The 20,787-nt window shown below is 29.2% G+C and overlaps 2 protein-coding genes across 3 annotated transcripts; both read right to left on the minus strand.

The window, feature by feature from the left end:
* Positions 1 to 3,519: 3,519 nt before the first annotated feature.
* LOC114381988 (putative phytosulfokines 6) lies at positions 3,520 to 4,908 on the minus strand. Of its 2 annotated transcripts, none has more exons than XM_028341218.1 (3): positions 4,627 to 4,908; positions 4,452 to 4,510; positions 3,520 to 3,965 (listed from the first exon to the last, which is right to left on the minus strand). In XM_028341218.1, the coding sequence occupies exons 1-3, from the start codon at positions 4,709 to 4,711 to the stop codon at positions 3,858 to 3,860; spliced, it is 252 nt and encodes an 83-aa protein (XP_028197019.1). In that variant the 5' UTR covers positions 4,712 to 4,908; the 3' UTR covers positions 3,520 to 3,857. The 2 variants fall into 2 exon arrangements, with proteins under 2 accessions (XP_028197019.1, XP_028197018.1); XM_028341217.1 differs by having other exon boundaries at positions 4,609 to 4,816.
* Positions 4,909 to 12,207: 7,299 nt separating this feature from the next.
* Positions 12,208 to 14,174, minus strand: LOC114381024 (60S ribosomal protein L24). The gene is made up of 5 exons (XM_028340199.1): positions 14,072 to 14,174; positions 13,546 to 13,621; positions 13,283 to 13,384; positions 12,904 to 13,052; positions 12,208 to 12,519 (listed from the first exon to the last, which is right to left on the minus strand). The coding sequence occupies exons 1-5, from the start codon at positions 14,080 to 14,082 to the stop codon at positions 12,363 to 12,365; spliced, it is 495 nt and encodes a 164-aa protein (XP_028196000.1). The 5' UTR covers positions 14,083 to 14,174; the 3' UTR covers positions 12,208 to 12,362.
* Positions 14,175 to 20,787: the final 6,613 nt, after the last annotated feature.

Here is a 20,787-nt window from a genome sequence, read left to right on the forward strand (position 1 = left end):
CCTTAAGGCAGCAAGCGACATGTCCTCACTTGTTGTGATGACTTTAGGATCACTAGGGCATTCAAACATTATCCCTTCATTTGATGGAATTATTACAGCATTACAATACACAATAGTGGATAGACTCTTCATGTTTTAAGCACTAGGGTGAATATTAGACAAATGTGTTCAGTTGCAACAAACCCCTATTGCTATATATATTAAATGATCTACTGTTTTCCCGTGACTTATACCAACGACTGAGATCGCACCAACAATATAAACAGTTTATATTTTTAAGCACTAGGGTGAATATTCGTCAAAGGTGTTGAGTTGCATCAAGCCCCTATTACTATATATTAGACGATCTATTGTTCTCCTGTGACTTATACCAATGGTTAAGATTGCGTCAACAATATAAGTGATTTAGATTAAGTCTTAATTAATTACGTTTGTTTTGCATAATTCGAAAAAGAAAACATTTTCCAGTCACATCATCTTGTAGAAAGCATTGTCCAGTCACATTGTCTCAAAACAAGCAACATGAGGTCAAATCGTATGGGGAAAAATAACATGTCGGCTGTCGATGTACTCGTCCATGTTCTTGTGGTTGAAATTGTTCATCAGGAACAATAGGTTGCTCTTTCTGGACGAAGTCATTAGTGGAAGAACTGTTAGCAATACTTTGGTGAAAGTATGCAAACAAAGGTATGTGCATACTTTGAATGTACGCATAAGCAAACTCTAATGTTTGAAGATTTGTATTGATCAGGTTTCTTATAAAGTCTTCTTCGCTAACACTGACAAATTGCGGATTGTACCCATAATCTTCTTGATGATGATGAGGTTGTGGCGTAAATTCATATGATTGAGCATGTGGTTGTAGTCTTTCATCATGCATCTTGACAATGATTGATGAGCTTTATTATTGAGGATGTTGTTCAGTTTCCATGTCTGGAGCTGAAGGAGATGTGGCGGCAAAGTTTGGATGAGTTGCAAATTGTGCTAGGAAAATTTTTGAATTTGCTCGGTACCAATTCATGTAGTGACTCATATGTTCAATCTTTCCTAGAATTAGTTGTCCGATTAACACATATTTGTGTTTTTCCTTCGAAATTACAATCCACTTTTGATGTTCCTTTGTCCAATTTGTGTCATTATGTCCTCTCATGTCAGTATGATAAAGTTTGTCAAGATTATGTGGTGGATTTGGTATGTCTTGACAAAGTCCAAATTGAAGCATGACCTTGTCAGTTTGCTGTCATATTACCATTGGAAAATAGATTAAAGCGACACAAACACTCCACATACTGGAATCCTTGTATCCATTTTCTGGCAGAAATGATTCCAAACCTCTATAAGGCATCCAATGAAATTGAAAAAATAACTTGTGTTAGTAATTTTAAAAACAATGTAATTGATGTTTGAATAAATAAAACAAAAAACAAATGGTTCAACCTCCTCGTTATGCATGTTGTTGAATCTTGACCTGTAGCCTATAACATCACCGCGTGGGATTTCAGAAAATTATAGCCCTCTGTCGCTCCATCTAGTGAAAATATAATAGGTTAGTATCAAATACATTATCAAAAATGGACTTTGTTTGACTAAGAAATTTTTATTTACCTAGTTGCAAGTGGATATGACAGCTAGCACTTGACCTTTGGTTGAATGTATGACATGAGATACCATGCCTATGACTGTAACAACACTATACATCCTTCTATTTTTTTGGATGTGATATAAATTGCTCTACACATTTTTCTATACAAATGTGCTAAACATGTTGAACTCCAACTGTATCGGCCAGCTCGATCAAGATCTGCTAATAAGGGTAGATACATCAGGTGAACTCTGTTCCCTGACTTGTTCGACATCAACACCCCACTAGTAACTCCTAAAATGTATGTTCTACAATGGGCTGCTAATTGATGTGGTATGGGTTCTGTTAGGAGAGTCAACATGTTTTATTTTAATTATTTTAGTTTAAGTGTTGATCCTATTAGTGCATGCTTTGGGAGAACAACACCTATATATTCTACACACACTTGTTCCCAATCATAATATGTTGGGCCAGTAATTGGTCTTCCATCAACGCGTAAACCCAATTGAAGAGAAACATCCTCCAAGATGATTGTGCATTCACCAACAAAAAGATGAAACGTGTGTGACTCAGGTCTCCACTTTTCAACCAAAATAGTAACTAAAGTGTTGTTGATTTTAACTTGTCCGAACTTTGCAACATCTAAAAACCCACCTTGAACCAACAAAGATTCAATTCTGGGATCTGGAGAAGGCATAACCTAAGCATATGACTAGATTACATCGTTTGTTACCTGCATAAATCAAAATAATAACAACATCATTATTTGTAAATCATATCATAATTAACATTCAATTAAACAAAATGTATTACATACTTCTCCAGATCTGTGAAGCTATTGTTTCCAAAGGAGATGAGGAGTTGTAGATTCCATGGTTTAGACTTTGGTACTAAAGTCAAGAAGAAGTTACAAAGGGATATATGAGAATGAGAGAAAGTGAGGCTGCGAGTTAGTGTAATGATGGCAATAGATGCCTTGTATTTATAGAAAAAATCTAGCAATAACACAATTCTTTTGTTGGTGATTATGGTTAGTACAGGGCATGCGTGTTGCACAATGATGAGGATGTAATGACTATGTTTTCTATGTTCGGGAAAATCTCCAAGCTCACATGCCTGAAGTTATATATTATGACCGCAGACATGCCTACACAAACATGTGCACATTCACCACCAATTTCTGCAAGCTCTTTGAATTTGAAGGGTTTGGATAAATACCTCGATGAAGCAATGAACCTTGAATTGAGTTTTGAAGAACCCCCCCTCCCCCAATTTATTTGATTGCTATTTTATTATTTAATAATTTGTATTCGTCAAGTGCATGTGTTTTTTATTGTTGTATTTTTGAGGTATCGTCATGTGTTTTAATGCCAAAAGTTTGAAGTATGAATTGAAATCTTGAAGCTTGAGGGCCAAGTTGAGACTCGAAAGTTGTCTTAATGACATCATTGACATGGAAACTATCGGAATGAAATCTTATTTTAACCAAAGTAACTGATACAAATAAAAATCTAAACTTTCAAATTTGCCTTCATGGATTGAAATCTTGAAGTTTTAGTAATTTTTCCGTGTTTTTGACCACTTTGTTAATGTGTTTGAGGAAATGGAGATCCAAAAGTTGTCTTAATAAATTTATTGACATGAAAACAATGAAAATAAAATATTCTTTTAACCAAAATAATTAATACAAATAAGAGTCTAAGTGCTCAAACTTACCCACAATATTCTTTTAATGACTTAATCCAATTCAATTAAAGTTAAATTAGGTTAACAAAATAAAAAAAAAAACTCAATCTAATTCAATCCAATTAAATTTAATTTAATTAGATTAAATAGTAGATAAAACTCAACTAACCCAGACCACTTACACTACTAATGTGATAAACTTCAGAATTGCAAAATATTTCTTCATATAAACACGACCAGATGGACTTACTCGTCATTAAAAATGCATTTACTCATTGCCATGACAGTGCTAACATCGATAAATACTTTTTGTTTGGGCGAAATGTACATGATGCGTATCTACTCACAATTACGTAGGAATTATATAAATAATGTTACACGATTGTGATTTGTGAATAAACCTAGATCATAGTTCACATATATCTCGAAAACCTTATGTGACGATATCAACATAGATAATTCCTTTTTTCATATTTAATGACAGTCACAACTTGAACCGGGAAAAAACAGAACATGGATTTGTTGGTTTTATAAATAGGGACTCATACTTAATACTCTGCCTTTGAACCAAGGTGTAAGTTCAATTAATTCAATGCTTATGGTGTTGGGTGTAGATGTAGTCCAAGTGAGCCTCCACCATCATCCTTCTGCTAGTGCATTCTTCATCCTTCATATAGCACTCCTCTGATCCTATTAGCTGTATGAGAGATGGAACCCAATTAGAGAGAGAGAGAGAGCAAATAAACTATGAACCATTTAGTTTGAAAAAATGTTTTCTGATTTTATTTTTTTTGTGTTCTGTTCTTAAAAAATGTATAGAAACTATGAATCATTTAGTTTGTAAAAAGTTGTATAGAAACTAGTGAAAATAGAAAATGAAAACAAAAAATTTCTTTTTACTAGTTCTTGAAACAACTTTTGAAAACAGAAAACAAATTATTTAGAAGGAAACAAGACATTTTCAAAATAAAGGTGAAAATAGAAAATATAAACAGAAAATATTTTACAGGCCGTAAAGAAACCGAATCAGGTCAGGGTAAACAATTTCATTTTGATTTTAAAAACTCGATAATGTTTGGAAGGGTTTTGAGAAGCTTATTTGCTCTTTTAATCAGATTATAAACTACTTTGACTAAAAAGTAACATGCAAACAGAGAAGGGTTAAACATTATATGCATCTTACTTCTTCCATATCAGATGACTGAGGAATAGCGTTTTCATTCACCTCCACTTCCTTCTCACCTACATCAAGTTGTTCCAACCTCAGAGGAGGACACAAAGACAAATATAGAAAAAAATAAAAATTTACGTAATAATTTAATACCATGTCATGCAGTTACCTTGTCTTGGACCTTTACCTTTCAGCGGTTCAAGGAGACGGGAAGAAGCTAAGAAAGAGGAAAGAAGGAGAACAAAGAAAAACAAAACAATTGGTTGCTTCATTGGTTGAATATTAAGGGTATGAGAGACCAATGGAGAGGGATCAAAGCAAAAGAAAATAACAACCCAAGCATGGTTTGAAAGAAGGGACTAAATAAATGAAAGAACCAATAGAGATTTACCTAAAGGTGTGTTTGAGTCACGTGGAATAGTCCACAAATTAGAAGCACCTTCATGCATGGGACCCTACCCATTTACCATCTTTGTCTTTAACTCAAAACCAACAATGGCACCAACCTTGGTCATGTAGTAGCCTCTCTTCATTCTTTATGTGATAAGAGCATGGCATCATTTCCGTGTACAGAACACCGTTTATCTCAGTATGAAGACACACGAGAACAAGGGTTGTCATTTTCAAAGTGGTCCAAAATGGAGCGACAAAACAAAACTAATTAAAGTGACACCATAGTCAACAATGAAAGACGAGTTAAATTACTCACACACTCTTTCTCCGTATCTTTTAAAATAAAAAAATTCAAAAATCTACCTAGTGTGAAAAGGAGGAGATCACCAATACGTATTTATTATGCATGTAATGTACGTAGTGGATGTTCAGAGAGCACCAATATTCCTGTGTGTCCCTGCCGACAGCTGTTTCCCTCATCATATCATATCATTGTTTTCCATTTTCACATTAAATGTTGACAAAATTGATTTTAAAATAAATTGATTTATGCAAATTATTTTACTCTAAATTCTGAAAACAAGTTTAGGCAAAATTAATGTAGTTTTTTTAATATAAGCAAAAATTAATCACTTCTAGTTAATCGAGCTTTGAAAGTAAACTCAATCCTATTTGATAATATCCAAACAAATGTATTTTTACTAAAATTACATTTGATAGAACACAAAATTAATTTTGATATTTCTCAGTGTGTGAGCATGTTTGGAACCCTAAGGGCTCAAAAGTTGAAAGCTTAAGAGATCTTAACAAATCCTAGAGTGCGTGATATTGGGTGATCAAGGATGGTCATTCTTATTTAATGAATGTCATTAAGCCTAATATTAAAAGTTCAATTGTCGTATGCTCAATTGACTTACGTGTGACTAAACGATCGACGATCCTTTAAGCGTTGAACTTAGAAGCCATGGATGCTTTTAATGCACTAAATTTTTAACTTTCAGTCAACTCTTATTTTATTTTAATTTTATTCCCTTTAAATTCTTTTAATAAAAGTCATGTAATTTAAGCTCAAACGTATAAAAACACGACATATATAAACATTTCAAACAAATTAGGCAGCATGATTTTTTTTTAAATAGCTAAATACGTATGGTTTGACCAGAAGGGGGTAATTCTATTCGGAATTTACCAAATGAGGGTATTTTTTGAATTAATTCCTAAACAAGGATAAGTCCTAGGAATTTTTATGACTTTTGCATATAAAATCGTAAAAAAATTTACATTGACTTTTTTTTTTTTAATAGTGAAGTCATAAAACATCCGATCACTTTAGTCTTTTTAATTAATTATATAAATTCATAAATATTTCACGACTTTGAAGTCATGATTAATTTTTTATTTTTAAATTAATTTTGAACGAAAATTCACTTTAATTATAATTTATGTTTCATGATTAGTTGTTTAATTCTTTTAAAATTTTTAAAAAATTATAATTAATATTTTTTTTATAATTTATGACTTTAAAGTATTTCAAATAATAATTATAAAATGACTAATTCTTTTATAATCCAATGACTTTTTTTTTCTTAACCATTATTTTTTTACTTAATATTTTCTTAACCAATAATAGTTATATAAAATGAATAAGAAATTATTTTTAGATTATTAATTTATAGGGTTTGGATTCTTTTTGTTTCTAAATTTAAAAAATAATAATAATTTACAAATCACAATATAAAAAATATTAAATAAAATCAAGAAAAAAATGAACTTATACTAAACATTTATCTTGCACAACATGACAAAAAAATAGAGTAGTAGAAATATAATTACATGAAATATAAAATTATAAAAGAAAGGCAACAACATTCATTGTTTGTGCAAATACATTTTTTTATATAGATTAAAAAGTATATTAAAAATAAGTATGTTAAAAGAATAAGAGACAGAAGAAAAATGAGCTTATACCATAGATTTATTGTGCACGACCATATGAGAAAAATAGAATAGTAAAAATCTAATAACACGACATATAAAATTATATTTAAAACGACTTTAAAGTTGTTCAAAATTAATTTAAAAATAAAAAAACTAATCATGATTCTTGAAAGTCATGAAAAAATTATGACAAAAAACTAAAGTTATTGGATTTTTTATGACTTAAAAAACAAAGTTGTGAATTTTTTTTATGACTTCATACCTAGAAGTTGTAAAAACACTTATAATTTATTCCGTTTGAGAATTAATTAAAAAAAACTCTCATTTTATAAATTTTAAATGAAATTATCCCTTTTGATTTGATCAAAACCCCCTATGGTATCAATAGTGCTATTACTATAGCAATAAATTTGAAGAAAAGAAATCTGTATGTAATGAATCCTTGTTATGATCAACATACAAGACATTTTTATTTAGAATGTCCCAAACAAGTCTTGAGCAGGAATCAGACAGCCACTTCCCAATGATGTGAAGTTTTTGTAATCAAACTAGAAGCAGTAAGAAGAGGACAAAGTGAGTTAGAAAAACTGACATGTTGGACCGCCGATTAATTCTTCAATTAGGTTAGGGAGAGTGTTTCCCTTTATTAAAGTTATATTCTTATCCGCACATAAAAGTAGTGTTATATAATTTCGTTCAGAGGTGAGACGGTACTTAATCATGATTTGGGGTTAATTTTTTTTTTATATAATTTTGTAATATTTTTTTCTATATTATTTTTATAAATAAATAAATTGAAGTTGTTATTTATTTTATGTCTTTTTTTATTAAAATTAAAATGTGACATGTTATTAAAAAGGATCACTCTATTAGTTAATTTTTTCTGTTTTTCAATCATAGGTTTATATATTGAATTTTCAACTCTGTATTAACATATTGAAGAAATATAAAAATAATATAAAGGAAATAAAATTAAAATAAGTTTTTTTCATAAAGAATAAAATATAAAAATGATATTTTGTCAATAATGAAACTAAAGAATTTTTTTTCTGGAATCAAATATAAAGAACAAATTAAATCAGAAATGTATTAATATTTTAAAAACATATATCTATATGAGTTTATCCAAATTCAATAAAATTGAAGGGGAGTGTGAATTGATTTAAAAAATATAATATCCTCTCTTTTAAATTATTTTTACTTTATATGTAAATATTTATGTGTATATAATTTTTTTAGAGATATAAATTAATTAATAGACAATAACATAAGAGTGACTTTAATAATAAAAAAATATGATATATATTTTTTATAATATTAAGTGTTTATTTTTAAATACTTAAATATTAAAAAAATCTTATTTAATATTTGGACATGAACGCATAAAACCAGTCCTCGTCCTATCTATCGAAAAGGCTGTAAAATCATGTGAAACCTGGGATGACATGCATCATCATGTGCAATGTGAATTTCACAAAGATGTTTGCATATTTAATTTTAATTAATTTTAGAATTTCTTACACAATTTTATAAATGTGTTTGTGTAGAAATCAAGTTTTTAACCCCCAGCCCCCAAAGAAAAAAAGTATGCTGGCTAAATATTATACGTATGTATTTCTTTGGCTTAAATGTCTAGTATCATTCTTAAGTCTAAGAAGGTAACATAATAGAAGGTGATTCTGAATCATCTGATTAGACTAGTTAGTTTATTGAAGAATATTAACAAATATTATTCACATCCAAAAAAGGGACCAACTAATTGACTTCACCAATCATTCAGATATGAACTCAATAGCTGCTATGTTATCTATTATATAGTCGTCCGAAGCTCAGCTTAAAAACAAAAACCGTGGAAGACTTGGGAGACCCCACACTAATAAAAGCATAACCTGTACACGTACGGTTATTTGGGGGAGTTCTGATTTTTTCACATACACTTCTATTACATTCACTAAAAAAGTTTTTTTTTCATTCTTAACTTCTTGCTGTTAAAAGTAATTCAACATTTTATAAAGAGTGTAAAGGAGTGCAAAGCAAAAGTGATGTGAATCGAACATTATTCTATTTACTACATATTGAAAATTTAAGAGATGAATCAGTATGGCCACAAAAGGATTAATTCTTGTCATCATAACAAATAAAGTTTTGCTATTTGATGTCACTTGCTCCTACATGAAAGTTATGCAACTTGTGGCAACCCCAGAAGGTCATTCTATTCACAAGGAATGCTAGCAGAATATTTTCTCACATACTCTTTTCTTCTTATAATTGGATGAAATTCATGTCGATTAACAAAATGACCTGAATTGAACTCTATTTAATCGGCCACACTTCTTATTTAGTGGAATTCATATTGATATCACCCAATCATAAAGTTATCAAAGAGTAATTTCTAGCATATCTCTTTACAAAAATACAACATATCATGATTCATGACTATTGACTAGAGTTGGTTCATACTCATTATACATCCTAGTCTTTTGCATTAATGTGCTCAGATTTTTTATTTTTTTTTGTCTTTAACTCTGATTTATGAGAAAAATGAATTTTGACTAATTAAGAATTTGAAAAAAATATGTAAAATCTGATTAATACTCTAACCACAAGAAAAGAATCTAACATGAAAAATTAGTCCATTAATTAAGGGAATGTTGTAACTAAAGTACAATATTAAGTTTTTTATTTTATTTAATATGAGATTCCTAACATTCTTTTTTAGAACAAGGAGTTAAAAGTTCAATTAAAAGCCACGAAAAAAGCTAATAGAAGCTAAATCTGCAGCAAGATTCAACTGAACAAAAGAAGGAGCTGATTTGAAGATCTTCAACTTATCTTGAATCAGTTGAATGGAAAGACCATGCTTATACAAGGATTAATCACGAGTTGTGGTAGCACATACCTCAAGATTCTTAATTATAATTTTTAAACACAATACTCGGAAGCCTCTCTCTCTCTCTCTCTCTATATATATATATATATATATAAAGGAAACTTCACTTAACCTTTCATGGTCATTGGATCAAAATTTTAACTTTTAATAATTATTAATTTAATTTAATTATATAACTTTCAATTCAACATTTTTGAGTCATTATATCGAAATTTAAATTTCTCGATAGTCATTGATATGATTCAATATGATATAATATTAATGGAAAATTATTAATTTTTAAAATTCAACCTTTTATATAATTTTTTTATAAAATATAATTATGATTCAATATCTTTTAATTTGCTATTATTATTATTATTAAATAAAAAAAATTAAAACTAATAGAATAAGAGATATTGTAACTACTACAATATAGTATTCATTCTCACTTCTCACGTTGCTTTACTGCTCTGAGTTCTCTTCTTTCTGTAAAACAACAGATGACAATAAATATAATTTTCATTATACTAAATAAGATAAGAATGTTCTTATGGTGCGAGTGAGTTATTTCAAATCTTTAATAATATCACATAATTAAAATTAATATTTCTAAAATACACTATTTCAACAAAATAAATTTTAATTTTGATAACAAATGCATTTAAAAATTATTACATATTAACATATATCAACAACAAATTTACTATAAATTTATATATTTTTAGATTCTTTTTGAATTTATACTTTTTATATAGAAAAAATAGCTTGAAAATGAAAATAAATATTTGATTGTGCTTTTTTTTTTCTTTCTCCCTTGCTGCATATTGATTATACCAGTGAAAAATTATATAATGTTATAAGTGTGAAATTACTCATTATTATTATGATTTTTTTTTTCAAAATGGTTATTATGATTATGTGTTATAAAATTAGACTTATATCTTTAATAATTTTTTCAGAAGAAAAAAAAAATCTTTAATGAGGTTAGAGTTAGACTAAATTATCTTTTTTTTTCCGTTTTTCTCTTATTTAAATATTAAATAAATATGATAGGAAGGTCTATAAGAAAATATTCGATGAGTTACTTTAATAAATTATATATTTGATATATTTTATTATAATAATGTCATGAAAAAAATTCACAATTAGTATTCTTAATTTTCTTTGGAATGTATTTGGATAGAGAATTTTAACTGAGAAAAGTAATTTATCAGAGAATCTGAATTTCTGTAATTTAGAATGCATTGTTTGGATGTTTTTTTATGAAAAATTTAAAATTTTGGAATTTTAAAACAGAATTTTAAACAACTAAAAATCTGGAATTTCAATTTCCTTGAGAAATTGAAATTCTCTTCTTACCGTCTTTTTTCAATAAACACTTTCTGACCTCCTAAAAGAACACGTATAACTAATACACCAATTATATTTTCTCTTTTTTTTTCATTTATTTTTTTCATCCTCATAATTTTAATTTATTTTATCCAAACACAAAATTTTGAAAATAAAAGAATTTCAATTGAAGTATTTGAAATTCTTAGAATTTAAAATTTCTCAAAATTTTAAATTTCTCCATCCAAACACACTCTTAAAGAAATACACAATACTTAAAAACTTCATTTCCAATTAATTGTGATTTAAATAATTATAAATTTATGTTTACTATTTTTATTTTGAATTTATACATTTCATATGCAATTAATCTTTTTACTCAATTTTAATATAATTTTGTTTAATATACACATAATATATTTTTTAAAATAACAAGTTTATTTATTTAATGTTTTAAACAAATAATACTAAGTACAGTTGTAATGCCCGGGTATAAATTATAGTTTTAACTAGCGTAAATGTGTGGTGCATAATGCTTCAAGGAAAAAAAAATAGTAAATGAGAAATAATCCTTGAGTCTTGACCCATGAAAGGAATCTAGAAACCTAAAATAAAATAAAATAAAAACTAATTTCACTAAGAAGGAAACAACACTAATTTTAAGTAGTGCTATAAAGAGAATCATGTTGACAAGGTTGTAATATTTGGTTGCATTGTTTTTATTCCACTCTAATTTCTGCACTTTCCTAGCTTAGGTGCATGCTTCATTTTATTCTTCTCACAAGAGAGCTAACAACTTCTTAAGAAGTCATTTCGTCCTCTATTTCAGATGAATTGCTAAATTTTGCAAAAACAATTGTTCTATAATATTATTTTCTATTTCTGATTATGATACAAAGTTCTTCTTGATATAGTGTCCTGTTAACTTATGCAAATTGCATATTTGTGATATAATAAGACGTGTTGTGGTAAGGTAATCATGAGAAGCAAAGGTAGTTTTCTGCACTAAACTTGAATCTTTACTTATGTTACGTCACCCAAATATCTTTTTTAATATAAACATGCAAAAAAAAAGATAAAAGGCCACAATGTAGGTGATTTTTTTGCTATTCTAAATGGAGAGATTTGAAAGTTAAAAGCATACTGAATGTGAAAAAAGATGATTTTATTGTTGTTAATTTCATCACCTACAATAACTTCGTAAAGAAGATTGGCCCAAGAATATAAACTAGCATGGATGACAGAATTAATTCAATAAAAGGTAACTTCAGAAGCTCCAAACATGGGTTTTTTAATAAAACGTATTAATCATGCAAATAAAATATCAGTACAGAAGTTTCAAAACAGCTCTATTTAAATTGTAGCCAAAAATAAGAACAAAACTTAAAAGCTCAGCGTTTCCCACCTCCCCCACCAAGTTTGGGACCTTTGGGCATGGCACCCTTCGAAATACTTCCTTTCCCTTGTGATTTTTGGGACTTAGCTGCAACTTCTGCTTTCTTAGCTTTCTTGTCATCCTTAGTTTTCTTGATCCTCTCCTTAATTTCACTGCATCACATCATAGACTCAGATACACAATATTCCATATTTGCAAGCAAAAAGAACTGTTAAAAATAAGACTCAGAAACATAAATAAGGTTTTGGATGATTAAAGTAAAAAAATAAATATACATATTAGAAATGAGAATTGAAAAAGAGAAATTTTAACTCTTCTAAAGTGAGGGATACACTAGAATAAAGTGCAATTATAACAGTTGATAAGATAAATAGTCGAGATTATAACAACTTTAAAGTTTGTTATAGATGTGTATGTACATTTTCAAAAAATTATTTTCTTATCAACAATTATAATTGTTCTTTATCATCCAAAGTAAGAGCCAAATCCAAGAAAGCAAAGCCTAACATTACACAGACAAAACACCAAAAACACACCGAAGCTGTGCTTCCCTAGCTGCATCTCGAACTTCTGGCTTCTCGGTTCTCTTTTTCTGGATAACTTCTAAAGTAGCACCAACAATAGACCTAGAGTAAGGTTTTTTGGTAGCACGTCTTCTCTTCTTCACAGCTTCTTGAGCAATATCCTATACATCACATGCACACAAACAATCAAATTAAAATGCATGCAACCATTGGATATTTACTTATAGCACAGTCAAGTGTTTATGTGAGGAATAACCAAGTACAAGGAAAAATATATGGGCAAATTCAATTCAAGTAGGAGAGCAACAATACTTTCACTTTCTAGCCAGATTCATTAATGCCTATATTTGCTTATTGTTTCATCCTTGAAGCATTTCAATTAAATAATCACCTTCTTATGCTGCTTTCGGTACATTGCAGTCCACGTGAGCTTTGACGGCTTCAACCTGTTGTGGAAATACCTCTTACATTTTGAGTTAGCAAACAGGAAAACCTGTAAGTTTCAACAAACAAAACCCCTCATATCAGTATCATAACAAATAACAAACAAAACCCCTCATAACTTATAATATGATTGCATCATAGTAAACAGAACATCCAGTTTCAAATGAAACGATACATCAACCCAAAACTCAACGAGAAACATATTGTCACCTGAGAATCACCACGAACAAATCTGATGCCTTTCCCTGGGTAGATCTTGGCACCGCTGAATCGGCACAGCTCGGTTCTGATACAGCAATGCCAAATATTAATATACTTATGTGGCACATAAGAAAAATGATTGTTCATTTAATCAAACATAATGCCTGAAGACACAAATTGGTTTAGAAATAATCATCTTCAACAATCTTAAAAAACACGTTTTCCCTCCAAATTAGGTCAAAATTTCAGACACTGCGCCGCGGAACTGAAATCAAGGTACTACGCAACAAATGTAAGCGCATCGTAAAATGTTGAATACAATTTCAATTTAGATATCATTATGCCCTAGAACGAAACTACAATCGCACAAGAATATATCAATTTAAAAAACGGGAAATAAAAATAACATAACCATTCCGCAGAACAAACAATAAAAGACAAATCGATTATTGAGTTCAGATGAGTTAATGAATCACAAATCCTACAAAAGGAGTTGATGGAAGAAGAACAAGAAGAAAGTGCCATTAATACATACTTGAGAACCATGACTGCTCCTGAAGGTGTGCCTCCTCAGTGTAAACCCTAAAAACCTAATTTTCCCAGATCCTGCTACCTATATAATAAAACCTCGTAAATGAACTCCTGGGCCGGGCCGAAAGACAATGTTTTAGGAATTGCTTTATGCACCCATAAAACTTGTTGTGCACCCAGCAAATTTTCTAAATTCCAAAAGTACCCCTGATAACTTCTTCCTTTTCCTTCTTCATGCACCATCTTCACGGAAAATTCATTTTGTTCTTTGTTTTCATTCTCAAGAGTGGTGGTCGTTCATTCTTGTGTCTGTTTTGGTCGAGACACATTGGTTACGGTAGTTCGTTGGCAAGTGGTGGTTATGATCCTGTTAACCATGGAGGTATATTTAAATTTTTTTGCACTTCGATCTAGTTTTATACGGATTTTTAATTTGTATAAAATATTGAATTGACAATTCATATTTTGTCAATCCGTAAGAATATTTTTTTAAAAAAAAATATTTTAAAATTTGTTTTATTTATTTTTAATATAATTAGTTTTATTATTTATAATATGTTTAAATACTTATAGTTTCATAATTTGTAACTTTTAGTTTTTATAATTTGAAAGTGGTATTTATTTTTAAATAATTTACAGTTATATTTTATTTTAGTTGTTTTGTTTTAAAAGTGATTTTTAGTCCTTATATTTTTATGAATTACAATTAACTATAAAAATATTAGCAATTAATTCATAAATAATTTATCGCAATATAATATGTAATAAAAAAAGTTGATATATATAACTAATTTGTAGATAATTGTTTATATATATATATATATATATATATATATATATATATATATATATATATATATTTGTAGCAAGAACTAAAAGGTTAGTCTCTAAGAGTTGATTTTTTTTATAGCCAGTACAGGATGAGTATTTAAAGATTTATAATCTTTGTGTAAATATTATTAAATTAACTACTTTATGCAAGTAAAAAAATAAAATAAAATAGTGTCATATATTAGTTTATGCAATTCTAAATTTTAATATATATGTTTATCAATTTAATGTATTATATTATTAATGCAGTAAAATAATTAAAAAAAAGTGTGATATTATATGGATGATGTCATTAAGGGTCGATTGTTTGTCATTTAATTTTTTAAAATATTTTGTTAAGATAGACGAAAATCAGTGGATGTATATGTCTGAATGAAGAAAATGAAGAGGAACTTGGTGTGTTTCAACATATTGATTTTCTGATGTTTCTGAGGTATTAATATGATTTTTTTTGTTAAAGTAAATAAATGAATGTATCTTGAAGACTAAATATGTATGATCCCTTTTGTAGGTGTTATGTTTTGCATTGGGTCTGTTGCATATTATATTGGTTTTGTAGCGGTGATTATGAGGTTAAACACATATGGACACTTATTTACAGTAGAGAGAAAATGTGGATGTCCCTTTAAGCTACTAGCAAAACATGGTAGTGGGAGGTAAATGATGAATGGTGAAGCTAATATGTGAGAGTTATAATCATGCACGACTAAGTCATTAGTTGAACATCCATATGTTGGTCGACTGACTAAAAATGAGAAGATTTGTTGATAACTTAATATGACAAAGTCAATGGTCAAACAAAAAAATATTCTTCTAACATTGATGGAGCATAATGTCAATCGTTATAAAACAATTCTGCAAGGATACAATGCATATCGTTCTTCTATAAAAGATAACAATACTGAAATCTAACAATTAATGAAACTTCTTGAACATGATCAATATATTCATTGACATAGATAAAAAGATGAACATGTTATACGAGATATATTCATTGAGATATTTTGCAGTTATCCAATGTCTGTAATTTGATATTTCTTATAGATAGTACCTATAAAACAAACAGGTACAAGCTATCGTTTGTTTTTTTCATTGGCTCTGGCAAGGTATGGAAATGGAAGGAAGAAGACTTGACTGAAGATAATTTCAGTACAAATTTCAAAATGGGTTTTGTTATCGTTATTTTATTGCAGATTCAAGTTTTATCTGACATTCTTTTTGTGCACTTGAGTAAAGGAAAATATTTCTGCTGCCTGAAGTCTTAAATTTCGGCTGCGGTCATGGTTTCATTGTGCTCATTGATATTATGAGAAATTATAGACAAACGTGGCCGATGTAGCTACTACCGTAGCAAAAATCCAAGAAACCTTGACATTGCGGCCAAAATGGCAGTCACGGCAAACTTTTAAAGATGTTGATTATGTCGTTTATGTTTTGTGAAACTGTCACTCAAGTTTTTTGTATGGATTGCCAAAATGTGGAACTTCTATATGAATCTTTTATGAAAATTGTTATTAAATTATTTCCTATGTATGTCATATTAAGAAGAGTTGAATCATATCAGAATCGATGCTATGTCCAGGTTATTGCTGGAATTGATGTGGCAGTGAGATCAATGAAAGAAGGAGGTATTCGTAGAGTTATCATACCCCCATCATTTGGGTATCAAAACACATCACAAGAGCCCATCCCACCTAATGTAAGAACCTTTTTCTTCTCCAGACTTATTGCATGTTTGTGCTTGTATACAATGTCTTCAGAGCAAGTTTTTTCGCTTCACACTCTTCTGCTCTTGGACCAAGGTTTGCACTTTGCAGAGAAAACTAGTAAAAATCTATGTCCTAATATTTTTTTGTAATTGCCTGATGATACCGTGTTTTCTATATCCCCTGAAGAATGTAAGCACTAAAAAGCACCTCCCTTAAACATGTAGGACACACAATGTGCCACATGGCTGTCAGAGTTATAGAAGAAAAACAGAAACAACAGAAAAAGGGACACTAGAATGATAATAAAAGGAGTTAATCTAACACAAAAATTATGGAATGTACCATATGGTACATATGTCATGTTATATCTTGTGATTATTTTTCCTTACATTGCCAAGTTATACATGTTAATTAAATGAAGTAATTACTAGTTTCTGTAAAGAAATGTAAATGTTATCCCATTTGGTAGAAATTGTGGTCGACTTTTCTTTTCTCCCTTTTTGTATGATGAACAATTTAATTGGATATTATATTTTGAATCTCTTTTGTTCTTATAGTAATATCTTTTGTGGTATTCCTTCAACCTTCCTCCAAAAAAAATAAAAATAGTTCTTTGATAGGCAGAGACTATTCACTACCATTTTCAATCCAACTCGCCTTGCTAATGAAGAAGGCTCCATTTTAGGCACACTTATATTTGACATTGAACTGGTTAACGTGAGACATCTGTGAAGTCATCAAATTTGATCCAGCTATCCAGAAAAGATAGTAATAGTCTTTTTTCTTTGGGAGGGGGGGGGGGGGGGGGGTTGTCAATTAGTAATAATGTAGCATTTATCTGTTTGTAAATTGCAGGGTATTGTTCATGAATCACCATGCATGATCTTTGATTATGCAATGCTGAGATCAGTTTTTTATCTTTGCCAATGATAAGAGTAAAGCTAACCGCCATGTTGTTCGATTTTTGCATTACCATATTGGTTTTGTTTTGGTCTATTATAGTTTGTGAAGTTACATCATGAGGTCTGCTTGGTAATTAGTTTTGAAGTGATGGACCCATAATATTCCCTCAAACACCTTAGTATTTTTTTGGTAGACAAACTCCTCAGTCTTTGAATTACTGTTTGTGTAATAATTCATGAGTGAAAATGGAAAAAAGGTGGGAAATTGAATGGTGGAAACGAGATGTTAGTTAAACTTGGTGCATGTTTGGTTTGAATTAAATGACATGATTATTCACGTCAAATCATCTCAAGCAGCTATTCATAGTTTTCATGTTTTTTGAGACATCTCAAGGATCACGATGAAACTCTGACCACAATTTAAAACCTTGGGTGGAAGGAAGTCCTTTGCCTTTGATAACTTGAACTTAATATGTGAAAGTCGCATTTGACTTTAACGCTTTTAGTGGAATGATTGCCAACTATTCCTATATGTGAATTTTGTAATCATTAAACATTGTAATGTGTTGTTTTTCAGAAACAATATGTTATGTATTTTAAATAAATGGAAGTCTTTATGGTCTTTGGTTTGTAAGTGGGTAAATAGAAGCTCTTCCCGCAAGTTGCAGAAGGTTGCTATGATGGTGTATATTTGGACTCTTCAATCATTCAATGCTCAATTAAAACAAGGTTATGCGAGAAAGCTATAATAAGAATCACTATTGTGTGCGTACTTGGTAGTAAAGCTTATCATTTATTCTTACATAGCATTGTATGGCATAGGAGAATTATTTATTTATTTTTTAAGCAGAATTAGTTGATCGTTACATAAAGTAAAATTGAATAATATATGACATGATTGATGATAACTTTGTCTCTTTTATTTTAAACCCTCAATCAACACCTTTTATTTTTCTCTATTTTTCATTCCTATATTTTTTTTCTTTTTTTTCACTCTCTAGGTGTCAAAAATTATTTGGGTGTCTAAATATATTTTTTCCAAAACAAAAATGATTAATTTATTTTGGATGACATTTTCTCTAAAAAAAACTCATATATCTAAATTACGACCTCTGTTTACTAGTTTGTATCATAGCATGGAATGGAGTTTGATGATGATGAATGGTGATATCGACATCATATTATTTTTAGTTTATTTTAACTTCTTATTTTTTTTTTTACGAGAACTTCTTATATTTAATAACGAATAATTTTATTATTCCCTGCTGTGGTCGCAGATTAATTATAATGACAAATGCATATATATATATATATATATATATATATATATATTATCTTGATATAACTTACACCAACTCTTATCCTATTAATAATTTTTCCCATTTTACTTTTTTTAACCAATATTATTAGGAAATGAGTTAGCATTTGTAATATATGAAAAACTAAAGAATAAAGGTTAGACTTTATATACTTCTTTAGACAGACCGAATAGTTGTTTTCTCCATATGTGCATTTGGTTGTCATCAATGAAAGGTATTGAAAACTATTAAAGCTAAGCATGCATTGATTGTTAAATACGGTGATTAGGCGTGTTTTAGACCGTTATCAGCATTGAATAAATTACAATGTTTTTAAGTCAATGGTTGACGTTATACTATTTTTGATCATTATGTATTAGAATAATAAAAGTGATCGATACAGTCATTCAATAAAAGTGCCAGGCCTTGTGAAAATACCTTCACCATAGGTCCTATAACATTGAAGAATTTTATTCTCAGAACACTAAAATCACACGAAAAGTTTTATCAAAATACCTTCACCATGGGTCCTATAGTTGCATGGACTATTGTATTATATATGATGAACTATTTTTTATTATGAAAATCAGAGACAATAATTTTTTTTTAAGATATGAATATATTGTGTTTTGCTATATGTTCTGAGGAAGAGGTTGGTAGCTCTGATTCAAAAGGTAGTTCAAAAGCTTTGGACCTTTAAAGGATTAGAGCTTTCAGTTTTGGAGTCTGACCATACTTGAATCTTTTCAGATATATTAAAGCACTCCATGGGTAAACATTAGTACTATATCAGTGAAATTCTAGAAACCTTATTTGTTGGGGCAAGCCATTATTTGACAAACTTGGCATCATCATCTTCTGTCTCTTTCCCAAATATCATGCAACTTAACATGTTTGTACAGCGAAGAAGAACAATAATATATTACAAAAAGCGTGGTCGCTGATGGAGAAGAAGACAATGGAAAATAAAAGAACCCTAAGTAAAATGATGACGCTTTGGTAAGACGTTGCCAACTAGCACTCAACTCAATTAACTATGTTAAATACACGTAGGATCCACATAGAATTTTTTTGTTATATTACAAGATGGAAATAAAGAAGAGAAAATAAGTGATACAAAATAAAAGTTAAAGGAATAAAATATTTATAGGACAAAACTAAAACCATACTTTAATTTAGAGGATGAAAATACTATTTTTGGCTAATATATTTAATTATTTAAAGAGCACAATATATATTTTGGCTAATAGAAAATACAAATATAAAGACTAAACTCAGATTAATAAAAAAATATATAAATAAAATTTAATTTAAACCGTCTAACGTTTTTTTATAAATATTTTTCTGTATAAGACCAATCTATATTTAGAATGTTGAGAGTTTCGTCGTTTCTCCGCAGTTCTAGAAGATTGAACCATAGGCATCATTAAAAATTCAAAATCCATCAACTTACGCTTAACTTTTTGGTAAGAAAAAAAAAAACTTAACTTTAACTTTTTATTATCACATTATTATTAGTGTTCATGTGTTATAGAACCGATCCTATTCTCGATTCAAGAGAAGACCATTATTTTCTAATACTATTTATGAATATTTTGTTTCTAATTTGTTTTATTTTTTTCTAATTCTTTTTTGTATGAAAGTAAATACGAACAACTGCCCTACTGTATAGGTCGTAAGTAACGGAAGGTTCGCACGGGAATCCGAAAAACCAGAAATAGTGTAATGACATTCCAGTCCTCTTCTATCTCCCTTTTGTGAGAAGAAAGAACAAATATCATTGTTCTTTTAAAAAACACAATTTAATAACTTTTAATACATATAAAATATATTAAAAATAATTGTCCTAGACAGTGTATTATTCACGTTTCTCTTTTTATTCTTTTGAAGGCTTGATGAGTGATGGAGATTCACCCTAAAACTCATCACCTTTTATCCCTTTAATCCTTTTTATGATTCTTTCAACTATTAACCAATGAT

The sequence above is a fragment of the Glycine soja genome, chromosome 13, assembly GCF_004193775.1.
Source record: "Glycine soja cultivar W05 chromosome 13, ASM419377v2, whole genome shotgun sequence".
Taxonomy (NCBI): Eukaryota; Viridiplantae; Streptophyta; class Magnoliopsida; order Fabales; family Fabaceae; genus Glycine; species Glycine soja.

Excerpts from the sequence above, each read along its gene's own strand:
- LOC114381988 (XM_028341217.1), bottom strand. The coding sequence starts at position 4,711 with ATGAAGCAACCAATTGTTTTGTTTTTCTTTGTTCTCCTTCTTTCCTCT. Across the intron at positions 4,511-4,608 it reads AGGTAAAGGTCCAAGACAAG|GTGAGAAGGAAGTGGAGGTG; the intron begins GTAACTGCATGA and ends AACTTGATGTAG. Across the intron at positions 3,966-4,451 it reads AGTCATCTGATATGGAAGAA|CTAATAGGATCAGAGGAGTG; the intron begins GTAAGATGCATA and ends TCTCTCATACAG.
- LOC114381024 (XM_028340199.1), bottom strand. Across the intron at positions 13,053-13,282 it reads ACCGAAAGCAGCATAAGAAG|GATATTGCTCAAGAAGCTGT; the intron begins GTGATTATTTAA and ends TGTGATGTATAG. Across the intron at positions 12,520-12,903 it reads GCTAGGGAAGCACAGCTTCG|TGAAATTAAGGAGAGGATCA; the intron begins GTGTGTTTTTGG and ends GATGTGATGCAG.